General features: G+C 36.7%; 1 protein-coding gene across 1 annotated transcript in view; it reads right to left on the minus strand.

The window, feature by feature from the left end:
- OGFOD3 (2-oxoglutarate and iron dependent oxygenase domain containing 3) overlaps window positions 1–21,986 on the minus strand; it is a 48,117-nt gene that overhangs the window by 8,656 nt on the left and 17,475 nt on the right. The window contains exons 4-8 of the mRNA XM_081318013.1: window positions 20,880–20,922; window positions 14,756–14,820; window positions 14,268–14,324; window positions 11,279–11,432; window positions 3,441–3,564 (exon numbers count right to left, since the gene is read on the minus strand). Of these exons, the coding sequence (XP_081174139.1) occupies window positions 3,441–3,564; window positions 11,279–11,432; window positions 14,268–14,324; window positions 14,756–14,820; window positions 20,880–20,922 (443 nt within the window). The remainder of the gene's footprint in view (window positions 1–3,440; window positions 3,565–11,278; window positions 11,433–14,267; window positions 14,325–14,755; window positions 14,821–20,879; window positions 20,923–21,986) is intronic.

The raw sequence follows: 21,986 nt of genomic DNA on the forward strand, positions 1-21,986 counted from the left end.
ATGTGCAGAAAAGCAATTACATCCAGCAAAGGACACAGTTTCCAAAGACCAAACGATCAAATTACTAAAATTCCTTCTGCAAGAAAATTATAGTTATTTAACTGCATATTGCTAATGCAGAACATGATTATGATGATTTAAGAATTTTACTCTGCACCCACTTCCTTCCCTGTGCCTTCCTTTTTTTCCATTTCTTTTCCCTTCGACTATTATAAATTATATCATTTTTCTTGACATATTCCTCTGTTTAAACTACCACCAGTGTGCCAGTTTTTGCAAGCTATTAATGCTTTTAAGTATTGCCACGATACATTATAATCCCTTTTGTTTAAAAAAATGTAGTGAAAAGTTAACATTAGAGAGCTAGTTGAAATGGCAAAATATACATATTAGGGTGCCTGCATGAGGATTGTGATTGCGCTATAGAGGCAACACATGAAGCTATACAAATGTCAACACGATTATAACACTGATGTCTCAGTGATTTAGAGATTCTCAAGAATCCCTTGGAGATCTTGGCCATAATTTACCACAAAATTAAGTATGTTTAAACTTAGATGTTCACAATTAAGAGTCAGAAGAACTCCAGGGCCCAAATGGGCTCCTAAGGATCTTCAAAAGCTTCAGTTCAGGAATTAGTCTGCAGCTTTTGCCTTTCTCTCTTTTTCTTCCAAATACTTTTGGGCCTGTAAGAGGGCTTAAGGCAGGGGTGTCAAACTCACCACATCATGTGATATGTTGTGATGTATTGCGACTTTTTCCCCATTGCCGGAGCTAGGGTGGGCGCGATTTCAACATGATACATCTGGCCTGCGGGCCAGCAGTTTGACACCCCTGGCTTAAGGGAAAGGCTGAATTTTATTTCACTTATCTCATAGAAAATGGGGAAAAGGGAAGCTTGAAGACATTTTTGTTACATAAATTCAAGGGGGGGAAAAGAGTCCTTTTCTTCAACCTTTCCCAAGCCAAAGGCTGGTAATAAGGAAAAATCTGCACTCTTTAGTGAAAGATAATTCTTTTTCTTGTTTTGAATTGGTCTGGTTAAAAAAAAGGAAGAACAGCAGAAGAGTTTCTTGGCATGTCAAATAAAAGAAATACATGTCTTCCTATTCCTCTGCAGATACTTTTAAGACTCCTATGAAATGTTTTTCAAGAAAAATGTTTATTAAGCCCTAAGTAATGATGAAATGATGATGGAGAGGGGGAAATCAGTTGATTCCTAGCAAGGGCCTTAACTAGCCTCTGCAGTTTTCTTGGCAAGATTTCAGACATTGTTTGCCATTGCCTCCTTCCTAGGTATGAGAGAGCATGACTGGCCCAAGGCCACCCAGAGGTGTGAAATAATTCAGATTAGCTTTCCATAACTCAGGATCTTCCAGATATCTTGAGACCACAACTGCCAAAAGTCTAATCCAGTGTGGCCAATGGAATGTGTCTAAAGGGCACCAGGCTGGGGAAGGATACACTAGATGACTCTTTGTAGCACTACATTGTTATAAAGTTGAATAGGATAGTGAAAGCTCTGTGAATGCTGTCCACTGAGTCTTTTTTTACTTGGTCATTCAGATAGTCATGGGTGAGTCATTTTGAAAACTCTGAAGTCGAAACAAATAGAAGTTTAACTATCTGAATGTTTAGATTGTGTATTTTATCTGCAATATTTCTAAGCATATTACTCCAAGATTATTAGCTGTGTATCCCTCTTTAGGATATAATCATAATCATAATAGTAAAGTTGGAAGGGACCTTGGAGGTCATCTAGTCCAACCCCCTGCTCAGGCAGAAAACCCTATACCATTTCAGACAAATGGCTGTCCAGTCTCTTAAAAACTTCCAGTGTTGGAGCATTCACAGCTTGTGGAGGCAGCTTGTTCCACTGGTTAATTGTTCTAACTGTCAGGAAGTTTCTCCTTAGTTCTAGGTTGCTTCTCTCCTTGATTAGTTTCCATCCGTTGCTTCTTGTCCTGCCTTCGGGTGTTTTGGAGAATAGCTTGACTCCCTCTTCTTTGTGGCAGCCCCTGAGATATTGGAACACTGCTATCATGTCACCCCTCACCCTTCTCTTCATTAAACTACGCATACCCAATTCCAGCAACCGTTCCTTATATGTTTTAGTCTCCAGTCCCCTAATCATCTTTGTTCCTCTTCTCTCTACTCTTTCTAGCGTCTCAACATCTTTTTTACATCATGGTGACCAAAACTGGATGCAGCATGCCAAGTGTGGCCTTACCAAGGCATTGTAAAGTGATATTAATACTTCATGTGATCTTGATTCTATCCCTCTGTTAATGCAGCCTAGCACTGTGTTGGCTTTTTTGGCAGCTGCAGCACACTGCTGGCTCATATTGAAATGACTGTCCACTAGGACTCCAAGATCCCTCTCACAGTCACTACTATTGAGCAAGGTACCGCCTTTACTATACCTGTACATTTGGTTTTTCTTGCCTAAATGTAGAACCTGACTTTTTTCACCATTGAATTTCATTTTATTAGATAGCGCCCAGTGCTCAAGTCCATCCAGATCCTCCTGTATCTTAAGTCTGTCTTCTGGAGTGTTGGCTATTCCTGCCAGCTTGGTGTCGTCTGCAAATTTGATGAGTTCTCCATCTATCCCTTTGTCCAAATCGTTGATGAAGATGTTGAAGAGCACTGGGCCCAGAACAGAACCCTGGGGCACCCCACTACACACTTCCCTCCATGTAGATGTGGTTCCATTGAGGACCACACGTTGAATACGGCCGGTCAGCCAGCTACGAATCCATCTGGTGGCAGTGCTGTCTAACCCACATTTTTCTATCTTATCAAGTAGTAGGTTGTGATCTACTTTATCAAATGCCTATGTTTTTCTCTTTTTTGAAGATGAGAACTACATCAGCTCTTTTCCAGTCCTCTGGTAGTTCCCCAGTGCTCCAGGATCTTTGAAAAATATAGTTCAGTGGTTCTGAGATCACATCCGCCAGTTCCTTGAGAACCTTGGGGTATAATCCATCTGGGCCTGCAGTCTTCTTTAGGATACGCAGTCTCCATTTTTACCATCAACAAAATTGCTTGAAAATTAACAATTCACAAATCATGCTTTTTTTTTTTGAAAAAATAATCTTGCTCTTCAAAACCATGTTTCCTCATGTAACATAATACATATTTGCCTCTCATTTATTCTTGAAATAGATGGGAGCTAGAAATCACAATTCTTACTTGTGTAACATTTGAATGATGAAAGGTATAATACTGACAAAGATTTGTGTAAGATAAATGCAAATATTAGATAACTCTTAAGACAAAATCTGCCAGTTTTATTTGTACTTATTTCTACTGACCTTCTAATTCATTTATTTCTATCCTGAAGGTACGGACACACAAAGTAGGGAGCTGTGTTCAAAAGGAAGATATTAAAAACAGAGCATGAACTAGTAGGATTTGTAAAGCAAAGAAAGTTCTACCTGCACGAGGTTCTACAGTCCTATTTGCACCTTCGTCCATAAAAACAAACCGTCCACCACCAAAGTCTTCTGCATAGTCTGATAGGTACAGCAGTGATGTGTAATCGAAGGACCCATAGGTCACCTACAAGGGAAAGATAAAGTGCTGAATATTCTTTGTACAAGCTTGGGTTTGTATTGGAACTGCAGATGCATACACCCTGAAAGAAATTGATCCATTTGGATCCCTTCCAATTGGGCTCTAAGCACAAGTATGGCAATAAGATTTTACTGATTGGACCTCTGTTTGAGCTCTGGTGAGACACGAAATGTATCCCTCCAGGTACTGAATGATATCTCAGCGGCTTTTGATACACTCAAACACTGTATCTTCCTGGACTGCCCCCAGGAGAAGGAATGGGGTATACTGCTTTGCAGTGCTCTCCTCAATCTGAATTTGCTTATTTGCAGCCACATCACAATACAGCTTCAATCTGCAATCAGCTACTTGTCACATTTTGCTTATAAGCCCTATTACTAAGCTAAGTATCTCCATCCCATATCTTTGTATCTGATTTATTTTTTACTTCGTGAAACATTTTCTATCTGTCTCTAATAAATTTCATTCTGCAACTTTAGATGGATTTATCGAACTTTTCCAAGGATATTAGTTATTTTCATCCTTATTTCTACAGAATGAGCACTGTTTGAATGGGATTTTTTAAAGTCAATTAGGCAACCTCTTAATTATCATGTCATCCTTTCAACAGACAATTTGCTAATCAGAATATTATGGGATCCTTGGTTTGCTGAAATCTAATGATGTTACTGAACAAAAAAAAATAAAGTTATTCTAATAAGGCTTATCCATGACACATATATGCTTGTGTTTAGTAACTATCATATTATTTTCAAGGTAATAGAGATCTGAGATATAATCATTGATTGGTGAATAGTTTCTTGGATGGTTTCTTTCCCCTTTTCAAAGATAGGAACATTTTTTTTCTCTTTCAATCATATGAAATTTCACTAGTTCTTCATTATTTTTTTTAAAAATAACATATAATGGTTTGTCAAACCATCAGCTGTCCAAGGATGCAATTCCTCTGACCTTGGAGATGTAAGATTCCTTTAAAGTAAATAAGTATCCTCTCACTATGTTTTGTTAAATTGTAGCTCAGTCTCTTCATCCTGCTCTTTGCAATTTTCTTAGACAGCGCATAGATTCTTGTTAGAAAAGATCAAACCAAACAGCAGGTAAAAAGAAGGTTATTTCCTGTTTGCCTTTTCCCATTTTTGTTAAGCAATTGGTATAATAATTTGTAGGGTTTTTTTCCCTTTTATGTTGAACATATATAATTTTTTCTTTTACTTATTCCAGGAACAGTGAATAGGATTTTCTCCATTTGATTTTTTTTAAAAAAACAACAACAACAGAGTATAGTGTATTTGTCTATGGAGATTCTCAGTCATCCAGGTCATGGTTGTCCCAAAGGTGCTTTTTTCAAGAGGTAATAGGACTTTCTTATTTTTCTTTGAAGACATTTCGCTTTTCATCCAAGAAACTTCTTCAGCTCTGACTGGATGGTGGGGAATGGAAGGATTTATATTCCTTGCAGCCAGCTGGTCACTTGCATTCTTTTAGAGAGCTGTTGAGGCCAGGTGGAAGTTTATCTGTGTCCCCAAGGTCATCTGAGTGGTGCAAATGGATGTGAAGTCTTCTTGGAACTGCTGAAAGGATTATGTTGTAGACTGGAGATAGATGATGTCATATCCCTCCCCCTCTACTGAAAGACAGCTAAAGAAAGATCCAGCAGTCTATCTGCATTTAAATGACAAAGGCCACTCTTTTGAAGACAGCAAAGTCCACATTTTGGACAGAGAGGACCACTGGTTTGAAAGAAGGGTCAAAGAGGCCATCAACGTCCAAATTGAACAGCCCTCTCTCAATAATCCCCTTCATGGATTACTGCCTTGTCGTGGCGAAGGGGCTTGCATAATTCAATGAAGCTATGAGCTATGCCGTGCAGGGCCACCCAAGACGGACAGGTCATAGCAGAGAGTTCTGAAAAAACGTGATCCACTGGAGAAGGAAATGGCAACCCACTCCAGTATCTTTGCCATGAAAACCCTATGGACAGTACCAAAAGGCAAAACGATATGACGCTGGAAGATGAGCCCCTCAGGTCGGAAGGCGTCCAATATGCTACTGGGGAAGAGCAGAGGGCTAGTACTAGTAGCGCCAGAAAGAATGAAGCGACTGGGCCAAAGCCGAAAGGACGCTCAGCTGTGGATATGTCTGGTGGTGAAAGGAAAGTCCGATGCTGTAAAGATTTTTTCTCCATAGGAACCTGGAATGTAAGATCCATGAATCAAGGAAAGCTGGACGTGGTCAAACAAGAGATGACAAGACTAAACATTGACATCTTAGGTATCAACGAACTAAAATGGACAGGAATGGGTGAATTTAATTCAGATGACCACCAGTTATACTACTGCGGGCAAGAATCCCTCAGAAGAAATGGAGTAGCCTTCATAGTCAATAAAAGAGTAGGAAAAGCAATACTGGGATACAATCCTCAAAATGACAGAATGATCTCAGTTCGAATCCAAGGCAAACCATTCAATATCACAGTAGTCCAAGTCTATGCCCCAACCACCGGTGCTGAAGAGGATGAAATTGACCGGTTCTATGAAGCCCTACAGCACCTTATAGAACAAACACCCAGAAATGATGACCTTATCATCATGGGGGATTGGAATGCTAAAGTAGGAAGCCAAAAGATAACTGGAATAACAGGCAAGTTTGGCCTTGGAGTACAAAATGAAGCAGGGCACAGGCTGATAGAATTTTGTCAAGAGAATACGATGGTCATAGCAAACACTCTTTTCCAACAACCCAAGAGACGGCTTTACACATGGACATCACCAGACGGTCAACACAGAAATCAGATTGACTATATGCTCTGCAGCCAAAGATGGAGAAGCTCTATACAGTCAGTAAAAACAAGACCAGGAGCTGACTGTGGCTCAGACCATGAGCTTCTTGTTGCAAAGTTTAGGTCTAAATTAAAGAAAGTAGGGAAAAGTGCTAGGCCACTCAGGTATGAATTAAATCATATCCCTGTTGAATATACAGTAGAGGTGACAAATAGATTTAAGGAATTAGATCTGATAGACAGAGTGCCTGAAGAACTATGGACAGAGGTTCACAACATTGTACAACAGGTAGCAACCAAAACCATCCTAAAGAAAAAGAAATGTAAGAAAGCAAAATGGCTGTCTGAGGAAGCTTTGCAAATAGCTGAGGAAAGGAGGGAAGCGAAAGGCAAGGGAGAAAAAGAAAGATATGCCCAATTAAATGCAGAATTCCAAAGAATAGCTAGAAGAGATAAGAATGCCTTCTTAAATAAACAATGCAAAGAAATAGAAGAAAACAATAGAATAGGGAGGACCAGAGATCTTTTCAAGAAAATTGGAGAGATGAAAGGAACGTTTCATGCAAAAATGGGCATGATAAAGGACCAAAATGGCAGGGACCTAACAGAGGCAGAAGAGATTAAGAAGAGGTGGCAAAATTACACAGAAGAACTATACAAGAATGAGCTTAACATCCCTGATAATCACAATGAGGTGGTCACTGACCTCGAGCCAGACATCCTAGAATGTGAAGTGAAGTGGGCCTTAGAAAAGCTGAGCAACAACAAAGCTAGTGGAGGTGACAGTATTCCAGCTGAGCTATTCAAAATCTTAAAAGACGATGCAGTAAAAGTGCTACACTCAATTTGCCAGCAAATTTGGAAAACTCAACAGTGGCCACAGGATTGGAAAAGATCAGTTTACATTCCAATTCCAAAGAAAGGCAGTGCCAAAGAATGTTCAAACTATCGCACCATTGCACTCATTTCTCATGCTAGTAAAGTTATGCTTAAAATTCTACAAGCTAGACTCCAGGAGTATGTGGATCGAGAACTACCAGAAGTACAGGCAGGATTTCGAAGAGGCAGAGGAACTAGAGATCAAATTGCTAACATACGCTGGATCATGAAGAAAGCTAGAGAGTTCCAGAAAAACATCTACTTCTGCTTCATTGACTATGCTAAAGCCTTTGATTGTGTGGATCATAACAAACTGTGGCAAGTCCTTAAAGAGATGGGCATACCAGACCATCTTATTTGTCTCTTGAGAAAGCTATATGCGGGCCAAGAAGCAACAGTGAGAACTGGAGACGGAACCACTGATTGGTTCAAAATTGGGAAAGGAGTCCGGCAAGGCTGTATACTGTCGCCTTGCCTATTTAACTAATATGCAGAGCACATCATGAGAAAGGCAGGGCTAGATGAATCAAAAGTTGGAATTAAGATTGCCGGAAGAAACATCAACAACCTAAGATATGCAGATGATACCACTCTAATGGCAGAAAGTGAAGAACTAAAGAGCCTCTTGTTGCGGGTGAAGAAGGAGAGTGCAAAACTTGGGTTGAAACTAAACATTAAGAAAACCAAGATCATGGCATCTGGCCCTCTCAATTCCTGGCAAATAGATGGGGAAGAAATGGAGGTAGTGACAGATTTTATTTTCCTGGCCTCCAAGATCACTGCAGATGGGGACTGTAGCCAAGAAATTAAAAGACGCTTGCTCCTCGGGAGGAAAGCCATGACAAATCTAGACAGCACACTAAAAAGCAGAGACATCACCCTGTCAACAAAAGTGCGTATAGTCAAGGCTATGGTCTTCCCAGTTGCAATGTATGGCAGTGAAAGCTGGACCATAAGAAAGGCTGAGCGCCAAAGAATTGAAGCCTTTGAACTATGGTGCTGGAGAAGACTCCTGCGAGTTCCTTGGACTGCAAGGCGATCAAACCAGTCAGTCCTAGAGGAGATCAACCCTGACTGCTCTTTAGAAGGCCAGATCCTGAAGCTAAAACTCAAATACTTTGGCCACTTAATGAGAAGGAAGGACTCACTGGAGAAGAGCCTAATGCTGGGAAAGATTGAGGGCAATAGAAGAAGGGGACGACAGAGAATGAGGTGGCTGGATGGAGTCATTGAAGCAGTAGGTGTGAGCTTAAATGGACTCCAGAAGATGGTAGAGGACAGGAAGGCCTGGAGGAACATTGTCCATAGGGTCGCGATGGGTCGGACATGACTTCGCAACTAACAACTCTCAATAGAGGGGGATAGATACGACACCATCTATCATCAGTCTTCTACAACACAATCTTTTCAGCAATTCCAAGAAGGCTCCACACTTATTTGCACCATTCAGGTGATCTTGAGGACACAGACAAACGTCCAAGTGGCCTCAATGACCCTCTAAAAGAATGTAAATGACCAGCTGTCTGCAAGGAATATAAATCTTTCCATTCCCCACCATCCAGTCAGAGCTGAAGAAGCTTCTTGGATGAGAAGCAAAACATCTTCAAAGAAAAACAAGGAAATCCAACTGCCTTTTGAAAAAGCACCTTTGGGACAATATGGTGTGTCCAATACTTATGTCATGTACAATCTATTTTCAGAAGAAAAATTGTTATGTGGTGCATGTTCCCAACAAAAATAATTTTCTTCTAAAAATTGGTTTAAGAATGAAAGAAATGATGAGGAAGTAGCATATGCAAATGAAAGTATCTTTGCAGAGAGTTATCAATTATTTTGCATAATTTCCTAATCATTTACTGAAAGACCCAAGTGAGCCTTCTGCTGTATTGCTACTTTTATTCCAGCTGCTGCCACTGTAAATTAATTTATGTACTAAAGGGAATAGGACTGCCTTCAAATATGAGGTTTGAGATATTTGTCTTTTTTAAAAGAAGCTAAAATGATGTCAATAAATTGCAACTATTTTCAGCACCACTTATCCTCTGCTGAAAAGTGCAAATGTATTCCAACAATACAGGAAAAATCCCTAGAAAGGTTTTTGTCAGCAATCCACAATTTCCTCAATCAATAATACAGAGTAAAATGTCTTCATGATGTTTCAAACCCAATTTTCCATAAGTTACTGAATAGTCAGTATTTCTAATTGTACAGCTTTGAGGGAAAAAAAATATTTTCACTAGAACGAAAGCTTTGAAGGTCACAAATAAATGTAAACTTTTTTAAAAATGTGGAATCCAGAAAAGGTGGTTTTTCACCTTTATCTACCAGAGTTCAGTTTTATAGATCAATGTAATCTCAGTTGCAAAATGTGTTGCAGAATGCTGAGCTACCGGTAATTGTTTTAGTGCCACAGTGTCACTCACATTTAGTTGAGCAGAAAGTAATAAATTACTCTCTTCCAATCACCGGAAAAGTTCAGAAAAAAAGATCTTGGCTAGATCTAGAACAGAACTGCCCAGTTTCCTCCTGATGAATATAACTTCAGGATCTTTCTGAGCCTTACCATTTCTGGGGAAGTAATGATGGACTGAAGAAGCTAACAACCACCACAGGATAAAAAAAAGCAGGCAAGTAGACTGCCTCTTTGACAATTCTTCTCTAGACAAGAAGATTTGAAATTACAAGTGCTCCAAACTGCTCCTACTCATGAGGAGACTCCTGTGGGATTTAAGCTCTGGGTGATGAGGGAATAGCTGTTTTGTTCAAACCATAGTCAGAGCCTTTGAAATTGTCATAGACCACACTTACAACTCACTTATGGAGTCTGAATCTGATACTGAACAACCTGAACCAGTGGTATGACAGGAGAAATTACATGAAGCTGATCAAACACAGGCACACTTGAGCATCTGGAAAATTCAGAAAATGACATATGACCTCCCAGCCCGCATATGTGACAAGTAGAGAGCAGAGGAGGTCTATTAGATTCCTCACCAAGCAAAGAAGTAAACCTTCTAATTGGTGACCGCTGGCTGCAACCTATCTAAGAATCTACTTTGCCTGCTTTCTTTGCTGGAAATGTCAGACATCCAGCTCACGTATAACATTTGTGTGTGATTTTGGTTTTGGGGTCTTTAACCTTTGGAGTGGCTGATAACCTTGACCTAATTTTGAACACTGAGCTGATTGTGGATAATTCTTCGGCATGCTCGTTTCCAAAGCAAACCTTGCAAGCAAGCTTTGGCTTTGTTTACGTTCCTTGTTTCACTGTAACTTCTTCATCCTAGTAAACTGATAATCATCCGAGAAAGTGTGCATGCATGTGTGTGGCTGAAGCCTGCAGCATGGCAGTAAGGATGTGTCTATGATGACTCACTGCAGCCAGGTGGGCGTGACTAGGTGGACACGGCCATCTGCCAGGGGGCATGGCTAGGTGGGTGTGACCGGGTCGATGTGGAGGATTAAATGCAGTCGGCTTGGGGCAGAATGTAAACTGTATAAATAATGGACTACATGGTACAAATATAAAAGGCAATAGAAAGCCAACATGATAAAAGAAAATTCTAAAAAAATAAGAAAATAAAATACCCCCAAATAAGTTCCTCAAAGTCATATACTAAAAATATTTTAGCCTTATCAAGATAAGAAAATTCTCCTAATGAACAAAATGCTACAGATGCTATTCTTTGTTCCTACATTTTTATATTATCTAGCAGAACATAATAATAATCAACAGAATGGCCAGATTGATTATGTTACTTAATCGGAAACAATCCCAGTTTTTAACTTCTAAGTTTTGACTCACCAAAATGGGAGTACTACAAATTTAAAAGTCATTCTATTTATATCCATTTACTTATGAATACGTTTTATTAAGCTCAGCAAGGGTTACTTCTGAGAAAGTATACATTGTATTTACATCCTAAAATTACATCACACTATCGTGACTCTTTAATTAGAGTGCTAGCACACAGGACACCAATACCAAAGGTAGACATTTAAAAGAATAGTAACGAAAATAATATTTCAATATCCCATTACCTTGTCAATATGGGGATGCCAATATTCATCATGGGTTGTCTTTGCTTCTGAGTTATTTATTCTAGAGAAGAAAGTTGGTTTCGTCAAATACATGGAAGATGAGCTGATGCCAAAAGCAAGAGCTATTTTTTGTTGAATTCTGAGCCTCACATCACTACAAATAAGAAAAGAGCATCAGAACTGAGTAAAACTCTGCACAAAACATTGGATTTATTTTAAATAATTCTTTTATTTCACAATATCTAACATATACAGATTAAAAGAAATCCATTCACATTGTCTCAAATATTCTTTAACATATGTGTAGCACAATTAATTATAATACATCGTAGATAGCAGCCTCAGAGAGAATAGCTTGCATTAATTTGTTCACAGTTCAGTTCAGTTCAGAACCTTCCAATGATACAAATACTGTATATGACTTGTACTTTATACTTTACTACTATTACCTGCAATCTAAAAAAAAGTGTAATTTGTTATTTTTTTCTAACTGTGCCCGGTTTCACACATCATGTGTCATAAATCAGATTTATAAGTCACGATGGGTGAATTCAATCTTGCCATGGAAAAGCTTTTCACCCATCGAACGCTTTTGTTAATGGAAGTGGAGGCCAAGAGAAATTCTGTCACATTTGGGTGGAAGGCCTGAAGCAGGCAGAGTGGGAACCAGTGACAGAAGTATTATCTAAAAACTAGGGTGTTATTTTTCACTTTCAAGACTCAGAAGAAAATCAGCCAATATTCAAACAGGTGGGAAAAAAAGACTTAGAATTTAAGCCAATGCTGTAAAACTCTAAGTAGTGTTTGAGTTATGACTCTTGGTTCAGCAACTATTCAAAGTTACAGGCGCACTGAATGAACGGTATTTATGCCCTGTCAACCAAATTTACAGCCATTACAGCATCTCTGTAATGTAATGCTGTAATCATGTAATCAAAATTCAAGTGCTTGGCAGCCCACCTGCACTTAAAAACCACAGATGCACTTTAACTCCCCCACCCCAACACATCTTTGCCCCTTTGGCCCCCTATATTCTGCAGCCCATGCTGGCCTACATGCTAGTGGCCTCCCACTGACCTTCACTGCCTTTTTAACCCCTCCCCCCCGCTCCGTTGACCATTTGGGCATAACATGTGACAGAAGCCAGTGTCCATGTTCTCAATTTTTATCAACACTGATAAAAGATTTAGAAGAAAAGAAATTGTCTATCTAACAAGCACAATAAAAAAAGTGCTTCTCAGCCTTTTTCTTCATAACCCAAAACTGCTTAACAGAAAATCTTATTGAAAGGTGAGTCGTAACTTTGAACAACTGGTAATAATTCAAGGACTACCGGTGTTATAAAAACATTTTTATATCATTTCAACAATAATTTCATTGTCATTTTTATTGCTTTTCATCGTAACAGGAATACTTTGAGAGATTTCTGAATGTATTTCAATAAACATGGCAAACTTTAAGTCAATTTAAATGTCCCTGTTATGGTGGATAATGAGTTGGTGTGACATTACTGAATGAAAAACCACTTTTACCCAATTTTGGGTAATTTATCCAGGTTTGGGAAGCACTGATCTAACAGCACAAACTTGCACATAACACAAATGCTGTTTTCTTTCATTATCCACACTTCTTTTCCAAATCTCAGATCTACCTTTTTTAAAAAAAAGTTTATTCAGAAAAGTTTATTCAGGAAACTTATTTTACCAAAGCAAATCAGTTTGAAAGGCTTTTTTCTTTTTTCAGTAAGCTTTGCCCATCATTTAAAAATCTTCCTCAATAACTAATTTCTATTCACATAGTCTATTTGACAAAAATCAATTCAGCCACTCAAGTAGACAATAAGGCTTTTCTTCAGCTATTCCCTCAACTTGCCATTCTGAAGGCTATCCACATACTGAATTGTACTTAAAAATCCTTTAAGAATTTCTTCTGTGCTCTCTGACACAATAGCTGTGATTATATCTAAAACCATCAGATGCTCTTTAATAACAGAGCCATGACCAGAAATGATAATCCAAAATGAAAGGTTATTTTTATATCAACCCACCATTTAGACTTGTGTTTATCTGCCTTTTCAGAATGAATCTTCTACCTAGAACTAGCTATATTAGAGGCAGTATCCAGTAAAAGAAGCAAATACACAGTATAAACTGAATGGCGAGCATAACATCTACAGTTAGAATTCATTCATGAATCAGATTAATATAATTAAGACTACTTTATCTTTTCTCGGTTCAAAATATCACATAGAACTACAATTAGTCCTTCCCAAAACAATCAGATAACAAATATTCCCCTGAAAATTATTGACAGGTCCAGAATGCTCTCACTAAGCACACACCTTCTCCGAGTTTCTATTTAAGCATCATCCCACAGTCCTTCTCAAGTCATCTCCAACAGCAATGAACAGCTGATAGTAGCCAAGGCCAATGTGGTGTGGTGGTTAAAATGCTGGATTAGGAGTAGGGAGATGCAGGTTTTAGTCCATCATCAGCCACAGAAGCCCACAGGTTAATTTTGGGACAGTCACTCTCTCTCAGCCTAACCTACCTCTCAGAAGATGATGGCATCTTCATATCAATTATTACTAGTCTTAAATATTACTAATCTTTAAAAAGAAAGCTGCACAAGAGACTCTCTCTCTCTCTTTTGCCATTAAAGTAGTGGACTGTACCAAAATCAAATGCTAGGATTAAATAAAGTCTAGAATGCCTTAAGCTACATCTAACCAAATTCTTTCTGTTCTCTATCCCTCCATTCATTAGTGGTAAAACAACATTGATACCACGAAGATTCTTCCCTTCAAGCTATTAAAAGGTTTCCTGAGCTAATAGTTCTACAATGCAAACTGAATCATCTTTTTCTGCTACATAACAAGACCCCGGATCAAATACAGTAATAAACAATGGGTACTAGTATAATGAGGTTATGCTAACTGGCTGACTGGAGAAAGCAAAAATAAAATTTTATAATATCTGGATTTTCTTACTGGTATAACTGAAAATCCTCTTCTGTGAAGATGTCATGGATTTTATCATTAAAATATCTAGAGGGGGGGAAAGTGACTCATGAAACCAATTCACAGATAATGCAGATTAAATCTTTGTCCCAACCAATTACTTTCAATATTTTTTCAATTAAATTGTTCACTCAGATCACAATTTTAATAAGCAATTATTTTTAACATTTCAGAACAATACTTATTACGGTAAGTCTAACACACAAGATCAATTTTAGTAAATAGAAATTACTATGGAAAACTGACAGCTTGTTTAAAAAAATATTCTAAAATGAACAAGAGCCTATTTCTACATCCAATATCCCCAAAAGGGTTATCACCTGTTATTTGCTAAATGAAGAAAAACTGCTAAAAATAGATTAACTTGTGCTTTACACATCTTTAACAGACTGAAAGCTGAAAGAACAAAGATCAATCATTCTAAAGGTATATATATTAAAATGCAATTCCAAATTTACCTGTACATATTAACAAAATGCTTCCCCAAAGAAAGGGCTCCAGAGTGCAAATCTAGAATTGAAGCCTGAAATAGGAATAAATAAATAAAATAAGTATGTAAATACAGACAATGGAAAATATTTAAGGCATGTTGCTTTCTTTAAAAAGAAGACAGATTGGAAGTCACATTCCTATTCTACAATGTTCTCAGAACTTAATTTAAAATTGTGTTGATTGTAAATATTACCCAAGAATTAAGGAAAGTCAAACATACTCTGAGTTGTGTGTGTGTGTGTGTGTGTGTATGTGTGTGTGTTAAGTATTTGTCAAGTCTTTTAAATACCTTGCTGGTTAAATCTTCTTTCCTGTTTCAGCCTAACCCAAGGCTATCCGCAGGCTATAGTCACAACTTACGACAGTTCATTATTTGTGTAAATTATTCATACACAATGGTTACCAATTACGAATACACTGAGCCTTACCACTATTTCTGGAGGGGGAAAAGTTATGAACTTTCAAGTGGAGTGGATTTGACTTAAATTGTGATTTAAACCATGATATAAATTACTGTTAAGAAACAGGTTAATGACTTAAATAACAATTTCTTCAATAACTAAAAATATTTAATAACAACTCCTCCAATACTTAGCCAATTCAAATGGTTGCAAATTATTGTGTATTTATCCCTCTGCTTCTTCTATCTGGATAAAATGAACAAGCAAACTAAATTGTACAGCAGGAATGTGCAACTTTTCCACATACCCTGACTTTTTGCTGAACTGTAATGTGGCAGATGGGAAGAGATAATATGAATTATAATTAAGTGGTCTGAATTTTTTCTGGCTTCATTTTTTTTTTCAGAATAAGCCTCCAGACAGAAAAAGAACAATCCTCTGAAGTGGTCTCATGTTACAATAAAGAGCAATACATTAGCACCTTCCAGAAGGGAAGTATACATCACCAAGAAAAATTGCCTGACACTATATTTTTATTTAAACTACGTTTATATATGAAATAAAATTCAAACAAAGGTTATTTGTTTAATAAGGTAAAGCCATGGTATATTTTTATTCAGGAATCAGTTTCTTATATTCTCCATGGAACATCTAATTTAATGTATTTTTTTTGAAAAATTAACATTAGGAGCAACAGCAGTACTATTCTCTTTCATGACCTTGGTCAGATTATATAGGAACCTGTTCAGATAATAATAAAAATTACCGGTAGCTTTACAATATACTGACAAAGCAAATTAAAACAAAGCTTTCAGTTTCTACAAAAACTGTACAAAGGGCATTAATAGAAACAAAAGGTCAAGAAAGACAATCATTCATGAGAATCTGCTCATCAGCATAAATAGGAACACTGTGGCTCATGAGGTTAGAACACTGGGCTGATGATTGGCAGGCTCACGTTTGAAACCCATTGCTGCCACAGGATGAAGTAAGTTCTAGTCAACATTCTCCAGCACCTGCCAACCCAGTGGTTCAAAAGTAGGTAACCGTGAGTAGAAAACTTCATGAGGACTCAAAAGGATCCCCCAATTTGGCATCTCCCAGGCAATGGTGATATCACTGGCAAATCCTTTCACTATGGAAGCACTTTGGTGCTTCCGACACGGAAGTATTAGTATACCAGCATAAATAAAAAAATAGTGTAAGGATCTGCATGAAAAATATATATATTCTTATGTCATAGCAGATGAATATTATAATCCTTAACCTGAGGGTTATTTGGTGGTGTCTGATCTTGAGCACTGATGATATTACATAGTTTGGGTAATGAAATATCTGCAAGAAAACAACCAAGCTCAGAGAATACCAAGGACCTCTCATTTCAATCCTGAGCTACAAATATTCTCCTTATTGATCCTTAATCTGTGGGAATAGCAAAGCAATTAGCAGTTTGTAAGTGATTCAGATCACACATGCACATAAAGTTATCTTAAACACATAAAATTTTAGAGCAGCAAACAACCACCCTTCTCCAATTCCACTCAGTATGGTTTAGACTATGTTACAGGGAATAAAATCTTATTTGTGATAACATCTGACTTTACAAATCTTCACTTGGGAAGTAGGATAGGCCTTTTAACTAAAATATGATTGCCTAATACTTTAAAGCATTTATGAGAAAGTTGTCCATATCTCTTGCATCAAATAGAAGGAAAGCCATACAAAAGCAGAGGGATTTCTTGTTGAATGATCTGAAACAACTGAAAAGAAGTCATACGTTCAACCTATGATTTAGAGAAAAAAAGATAAAAGCAATACTGAATCAGCCTGATTTATTGGAAGTATGTGAAATTTATAAAAATCATCCTAAACAAGAAGGGCATAAACAAAAGTTAAGTTCTGTTTGGGACAGAATGAATACATCTCTACAACAAATTACATTATTCATCAATTACTTTTGGAATTGTACAGCAAACAGCTATCTGACCTAGCAAAAATTGAATATCTGAATGGCATATCATTTTAAATCTTACTAATCAACAAAAAGCTCTTAAGCCATAACAGAAGTCAAAACTAAAAAATCAATTAAAAAGTTAAAAATGAAAAAAAAACTCCAGGACCTGATGATAATTCAACAATATATTGCAAGATTTTGTCCAGCAAACAGTCAGTTAAGAGACAGCATAGTTCACAGTTGCAAAATAGGTGGGCAAAGATTCAGACCCATCTAGCTTTTGGGGCTGTAAAGGAGTCAGTGGGAAAATCCTATTTTCAGAATTCTAAGATTGATGTCAGGAAATATGACAAGATAGGCTAATCCTACATTATTATAAAGATGCATTACCAAAATCTTGATTGTTACAGAAAGTTGTAGTTAACATATTCAATAAACAGACTTCCTACATTCAATCAGGAAGATACAGGGCACTATAGTTTAGTATTAGGATATCAGATTAATCAAAACAAGACAACAAAATTATATGGAATCTGTCAGAAAAAAGGTATAGTATTTCTGTTAAATCAATTAAGTACCTGGGAATTTTACTTAACAAAATATAAAAAGATTTATTTAAGAATAATTATTCATATATTTGGAAACAAAACATAATGGCAGCTATTTTAAATGTTAAATGTTAAACTTGTCCTGATCAGAAAGCATATTTGTAGTAAAAATGGATATTTTACCAAGAATTAACTTTCAATTTCAAATAATTTCAATAAAAAATGAAGAAAAGATACTAAATGTGTATCAGTAATGAATAATTAATTCTATTTGATCAAATAAAAAACTGGCAATAAAATTTAAGATTTTGCAAGATGTGAAAGAGATGGATTACCAGTATCAAACCTTAAATTATATTATTACACCAGTTGTTTAATCCGAATCCCTTGCTTCAATATTAAGTATTTATTTTCCTGAAGGTGAATATATAAAAAAATGACTAGTGGAAATTCATACTGATAAAATAAAAATGAAATCTTTTAAGATTCTCTCCTTAGAATGGTTAGAATTGTTTAATTGGTTTCAATATCTCCAAATAGGTAGTGTAGTTCAAATAAGGAAGAATACTCAAGAGACTTGACTGAATTTTAAAAACTTGTTAACTCAAAACTCAACATATTTGTTGGGGCTTATTTCTAAGTTGTTACTGAAATAAGAACCAGAAACTGAACAAGTTAAGGACTGTATTGCTGGAATCCAAAATCAGTAACATTAGCAGATATAATCAAAGTTAGGTTTTTACTGTGCAATAATATAGCTAGAAGCTATCATAATAGATGAGGTACATAAAAAAGACTTAGTAAACTAATTTGTGGATTATGCATCAATGCCAAAATTAACTATATATTTAAAAATAATTCTGAATTTAACTTGAAAACTCTTTATGAACAGTTATTTTGTACATAGTACTATGATGCGGTTGCCTTGACCTGGATTAGTGATTGGGTTAATTTAACTAACAAGAGAATACTTCATCTTGAGGGATGGGATTTGGTATATGGATGGCATGCATATTTGCTTTACGATAAGAAGGTGGACAGGGCTTTTAAATCCCATATTCTTAGAAGTGCTTTATTGCGTGTCTGGAAAAAGTATTATTATAAGTTAAATTATAAAATACCGATTTGGGGAATTCCTGGACACGCAATAGAGGGCGTATCTATGGGAGTATGGATATGGTTTCTTATAAGGAATTACTTACGGTAGATTGCAAGGGAATGATTGGCAACTTAAACCATTAGAGGAGTTAAGACAAGAAAACATAAGTTACTCTTGGTTTCAATATACCCAATTGAAAGCTAGGTGGAAGTCAGATCAAAAGGTTGGCATCACAATTATAGATCAAAATTTAGTAAAGCAAATTAGAGATTTAAATTGTGCACATATAAAGAGGATATATAATGCTTTAATTGAATTGGATTCGGAAACGGAACTGGTTAAAGACTGCATGATAAAGTGGGCACAAAATATTCAGGAACCAATTTCGTTGGACACCAGGGAGATAATTTGGGTCAGAAATGTTAAATTTACTCAGGCTCAAAATTTAAGAGAAAATTTTTATAAAATGTTTTATAGATGGCATCTGGATCCCAAGAAGTTGTCCAACATGTATCCTAATTTACAGTCTAAATGTTGGAGGTGTGGTAGTTTAGAAGCTACCTATTTTCACATGTGGTGGACTTGTAGAAATATAAAAGCTATTTGGATTAAAATTTGGTGGAACATTCAAAAGATTTTTAAGAGAAAGATAAAGTTTTCTCCGCAATTGTTTCTAGTGGGTATTGTTGTAGATTGTGATGTTAAAGAAACTAACTTGATGTTGAACATGATAACAGCAGCTCGGTTACTGGTGGGACAATATTGGAAGAAGGATAGTTTGCCCACTATAGAAGAATGGGTGTTTAAAGTTTCGAATCTTGCAGAAATGTCTAAGATTTCTGCTTATTTGAAAGATCATTCACAGGAAAGATATATTTCAGTTTGGAGGAGATGGATAAATTATATTCAGAACAAATATGGCACTAAAAAGTTCCATTTAGCTTATGAGTAGATTTTAGTGGGATATTGTTATTGGCACGTTGTTTGTAGTTATATTAAAGGGGAGTTAAAGCACATTATGAATTTGGTTAATTGTATATTATGCATAATTTGTATTTAGAATATGATTATTGTAACTATAATCCTGTATTTAGCTCTGGGAAGTGGGGGGGGGGAAGTGGGCGGGTTTGGGGTGGGAGGGATTTGGGGATGTATTGTAAAATTTTGTTTTTGTAAAACTCTTTAATAAAAAAACAGTTATTTTGTACATAGACTTGTACTATATGCAAAGTTTGGGTCGCTTTTAAGATACACTTAAATCTTGTCTGTTTTAGCTAACAAAGACAAATTATTTAAATTTGGTAAAAACAAGTTATACAATTTATTCCAATTAACAGTTCTTATTTTTACTAATAATTGATATGTGATTTGATTCCAGTAATTAAAATTACTGTAATATTAACCCAATATTATTTTGAAATACTTTATTCAATAGTAAAATTAATTAATCAATATCACACTGCATGAAATTGTATTCTTTTCCTTCTTTTATCATGATTGTGCTATTAATATGTTACAATTTAAGCATACAAATAACATTTGTTTATGGAAGAAAGCTCCTAAGCCAATCAATCAAGTTCAATCATGCAATCATTAGTGCAATTAAAATTCTGTGCTTAAAGACATTCAGCATAATAGCAAATGAGCACATTGATGCAATTAACTAATATATCCTAGTGGAAACTTATTTGACAGACCTTGGGCAAGGAAAGAACTGGCAATGTACAGTTCTAAGAGAACAGAAAGGCAGGTTGAAAGTGGGTCCTTCTCACTATTCCAGATCAAGAAACTTTGTGGCTTTCAAACAATGGCAAGGACATATTGATTCCTTGTTGAATAGGGTGTACATGTCCTAATAAAAAAGACACTAAGATCGAATGGCAAAATCTGAGATTCGTTGTTACTGGATCACAGACAACTGAGATTCCTATTAGTAACTAAACTGAACATTTTGATAAATGGAAGATGAGGATGGACTCCCGTTTCTGTCTGACTGGTACTTCTCCCCGAAAGACAGTGTAAAACATAATCTGAATAATCTTGCCTGAATACAAGAAGTATGTAAGAAAGTAACAGGACACTGCTCACCCCTCCATCCGATCCTCCCAGGGACAGTCCCCTCTCTGCTATTCTGTGGACGAAACAACAATCTCAAAACACAGGTTTTTCCCCAGTTGTTTACAGATGCTTTTGAAATACAACTTCCCACCGTTGATAAGAGAAGAAACAGAAAAGGCAAGCCCCCTTGGATTCATAGCAGGTAAATCAGCATTAACAGGTGGCCCTCATTATCTGTGGAGCTTCATTCTCAAGGGCTCAAACCATGGATTAAAAAAACCTGTAGATGTGACCTTAAAAATAGATAATTTATGCACAGACAAAAGCTATCCTGAAGTTGTGCTCATGTAAAGGGGGGGGGAGCTTCAAGCTACAGTTACTTTAACTTTCCTGCATGATCTGGACTTCCTTTAACAAAAATAGAAATAAAATACTGTAGATGATGAGGGCCACCTGCGCCACACACATTACTCAGAAAGAGGTAGAGCATTTGCTAATAAAAGCGACAAAATCCAAAGCTCGACGCTTACAGTCATTTCTAGATAGTGTGACTGGGAAACAGCCTCAGCTACTATTGTGTTTCTTGCTCCAAAGGTCAGCAACAAATTTTGAATTACAAGTGAGCAAAGGATAGGAAAATCTAGTTCATTATTAATGAAATATTGTTCTATAGGAAAATGGGAATCTATAGGCTGAATAGAAGAGTTTAAAAAATGCAGTAGAGAGAATGAAAAGGGAGCAGCTGAAGTACCTTCTGTGATGAAAAGAGCTGCCCATCTGTACTGGAAAAAGTGAAAAAGCCCTTAATTAAAGCTTTCCATTCTTTCTGTGTTTACCATTGAGGGCCACCTTGCCATACACATTACTCAGAAAGAGGCAAAGCATTTGCTAGTGAAAACGACAAAACGGCATAACTAACATAATGGCTGGTCAAGGTGTACTTTTCCAGCTAAGGTTTAGCAGCTGAAAACAAATATTCCCTCCTTACTTTGTTAACACATGAATCCCTATTAGCTTTAATGTACTATTACCAGTTGTGTCAGAAACAGGAAAAAGGGGTTTAATAATTATTAATCATGAATATAAATCTATAATCTTTGTGTGGTTAGCATCTTGGGGACCACCTGCTGCCGGCGT

Source organism: Vipera berus (genome assembly GCF_964194415.1).
Source record: "Vipera berus genome assembly, chromosome: 2".
Lineage (NCBI taxonomy): Eukaryota > Metazoa > Chordata > Lepidosauria > Squamata > Viperidae > Vipera > Vipera berus.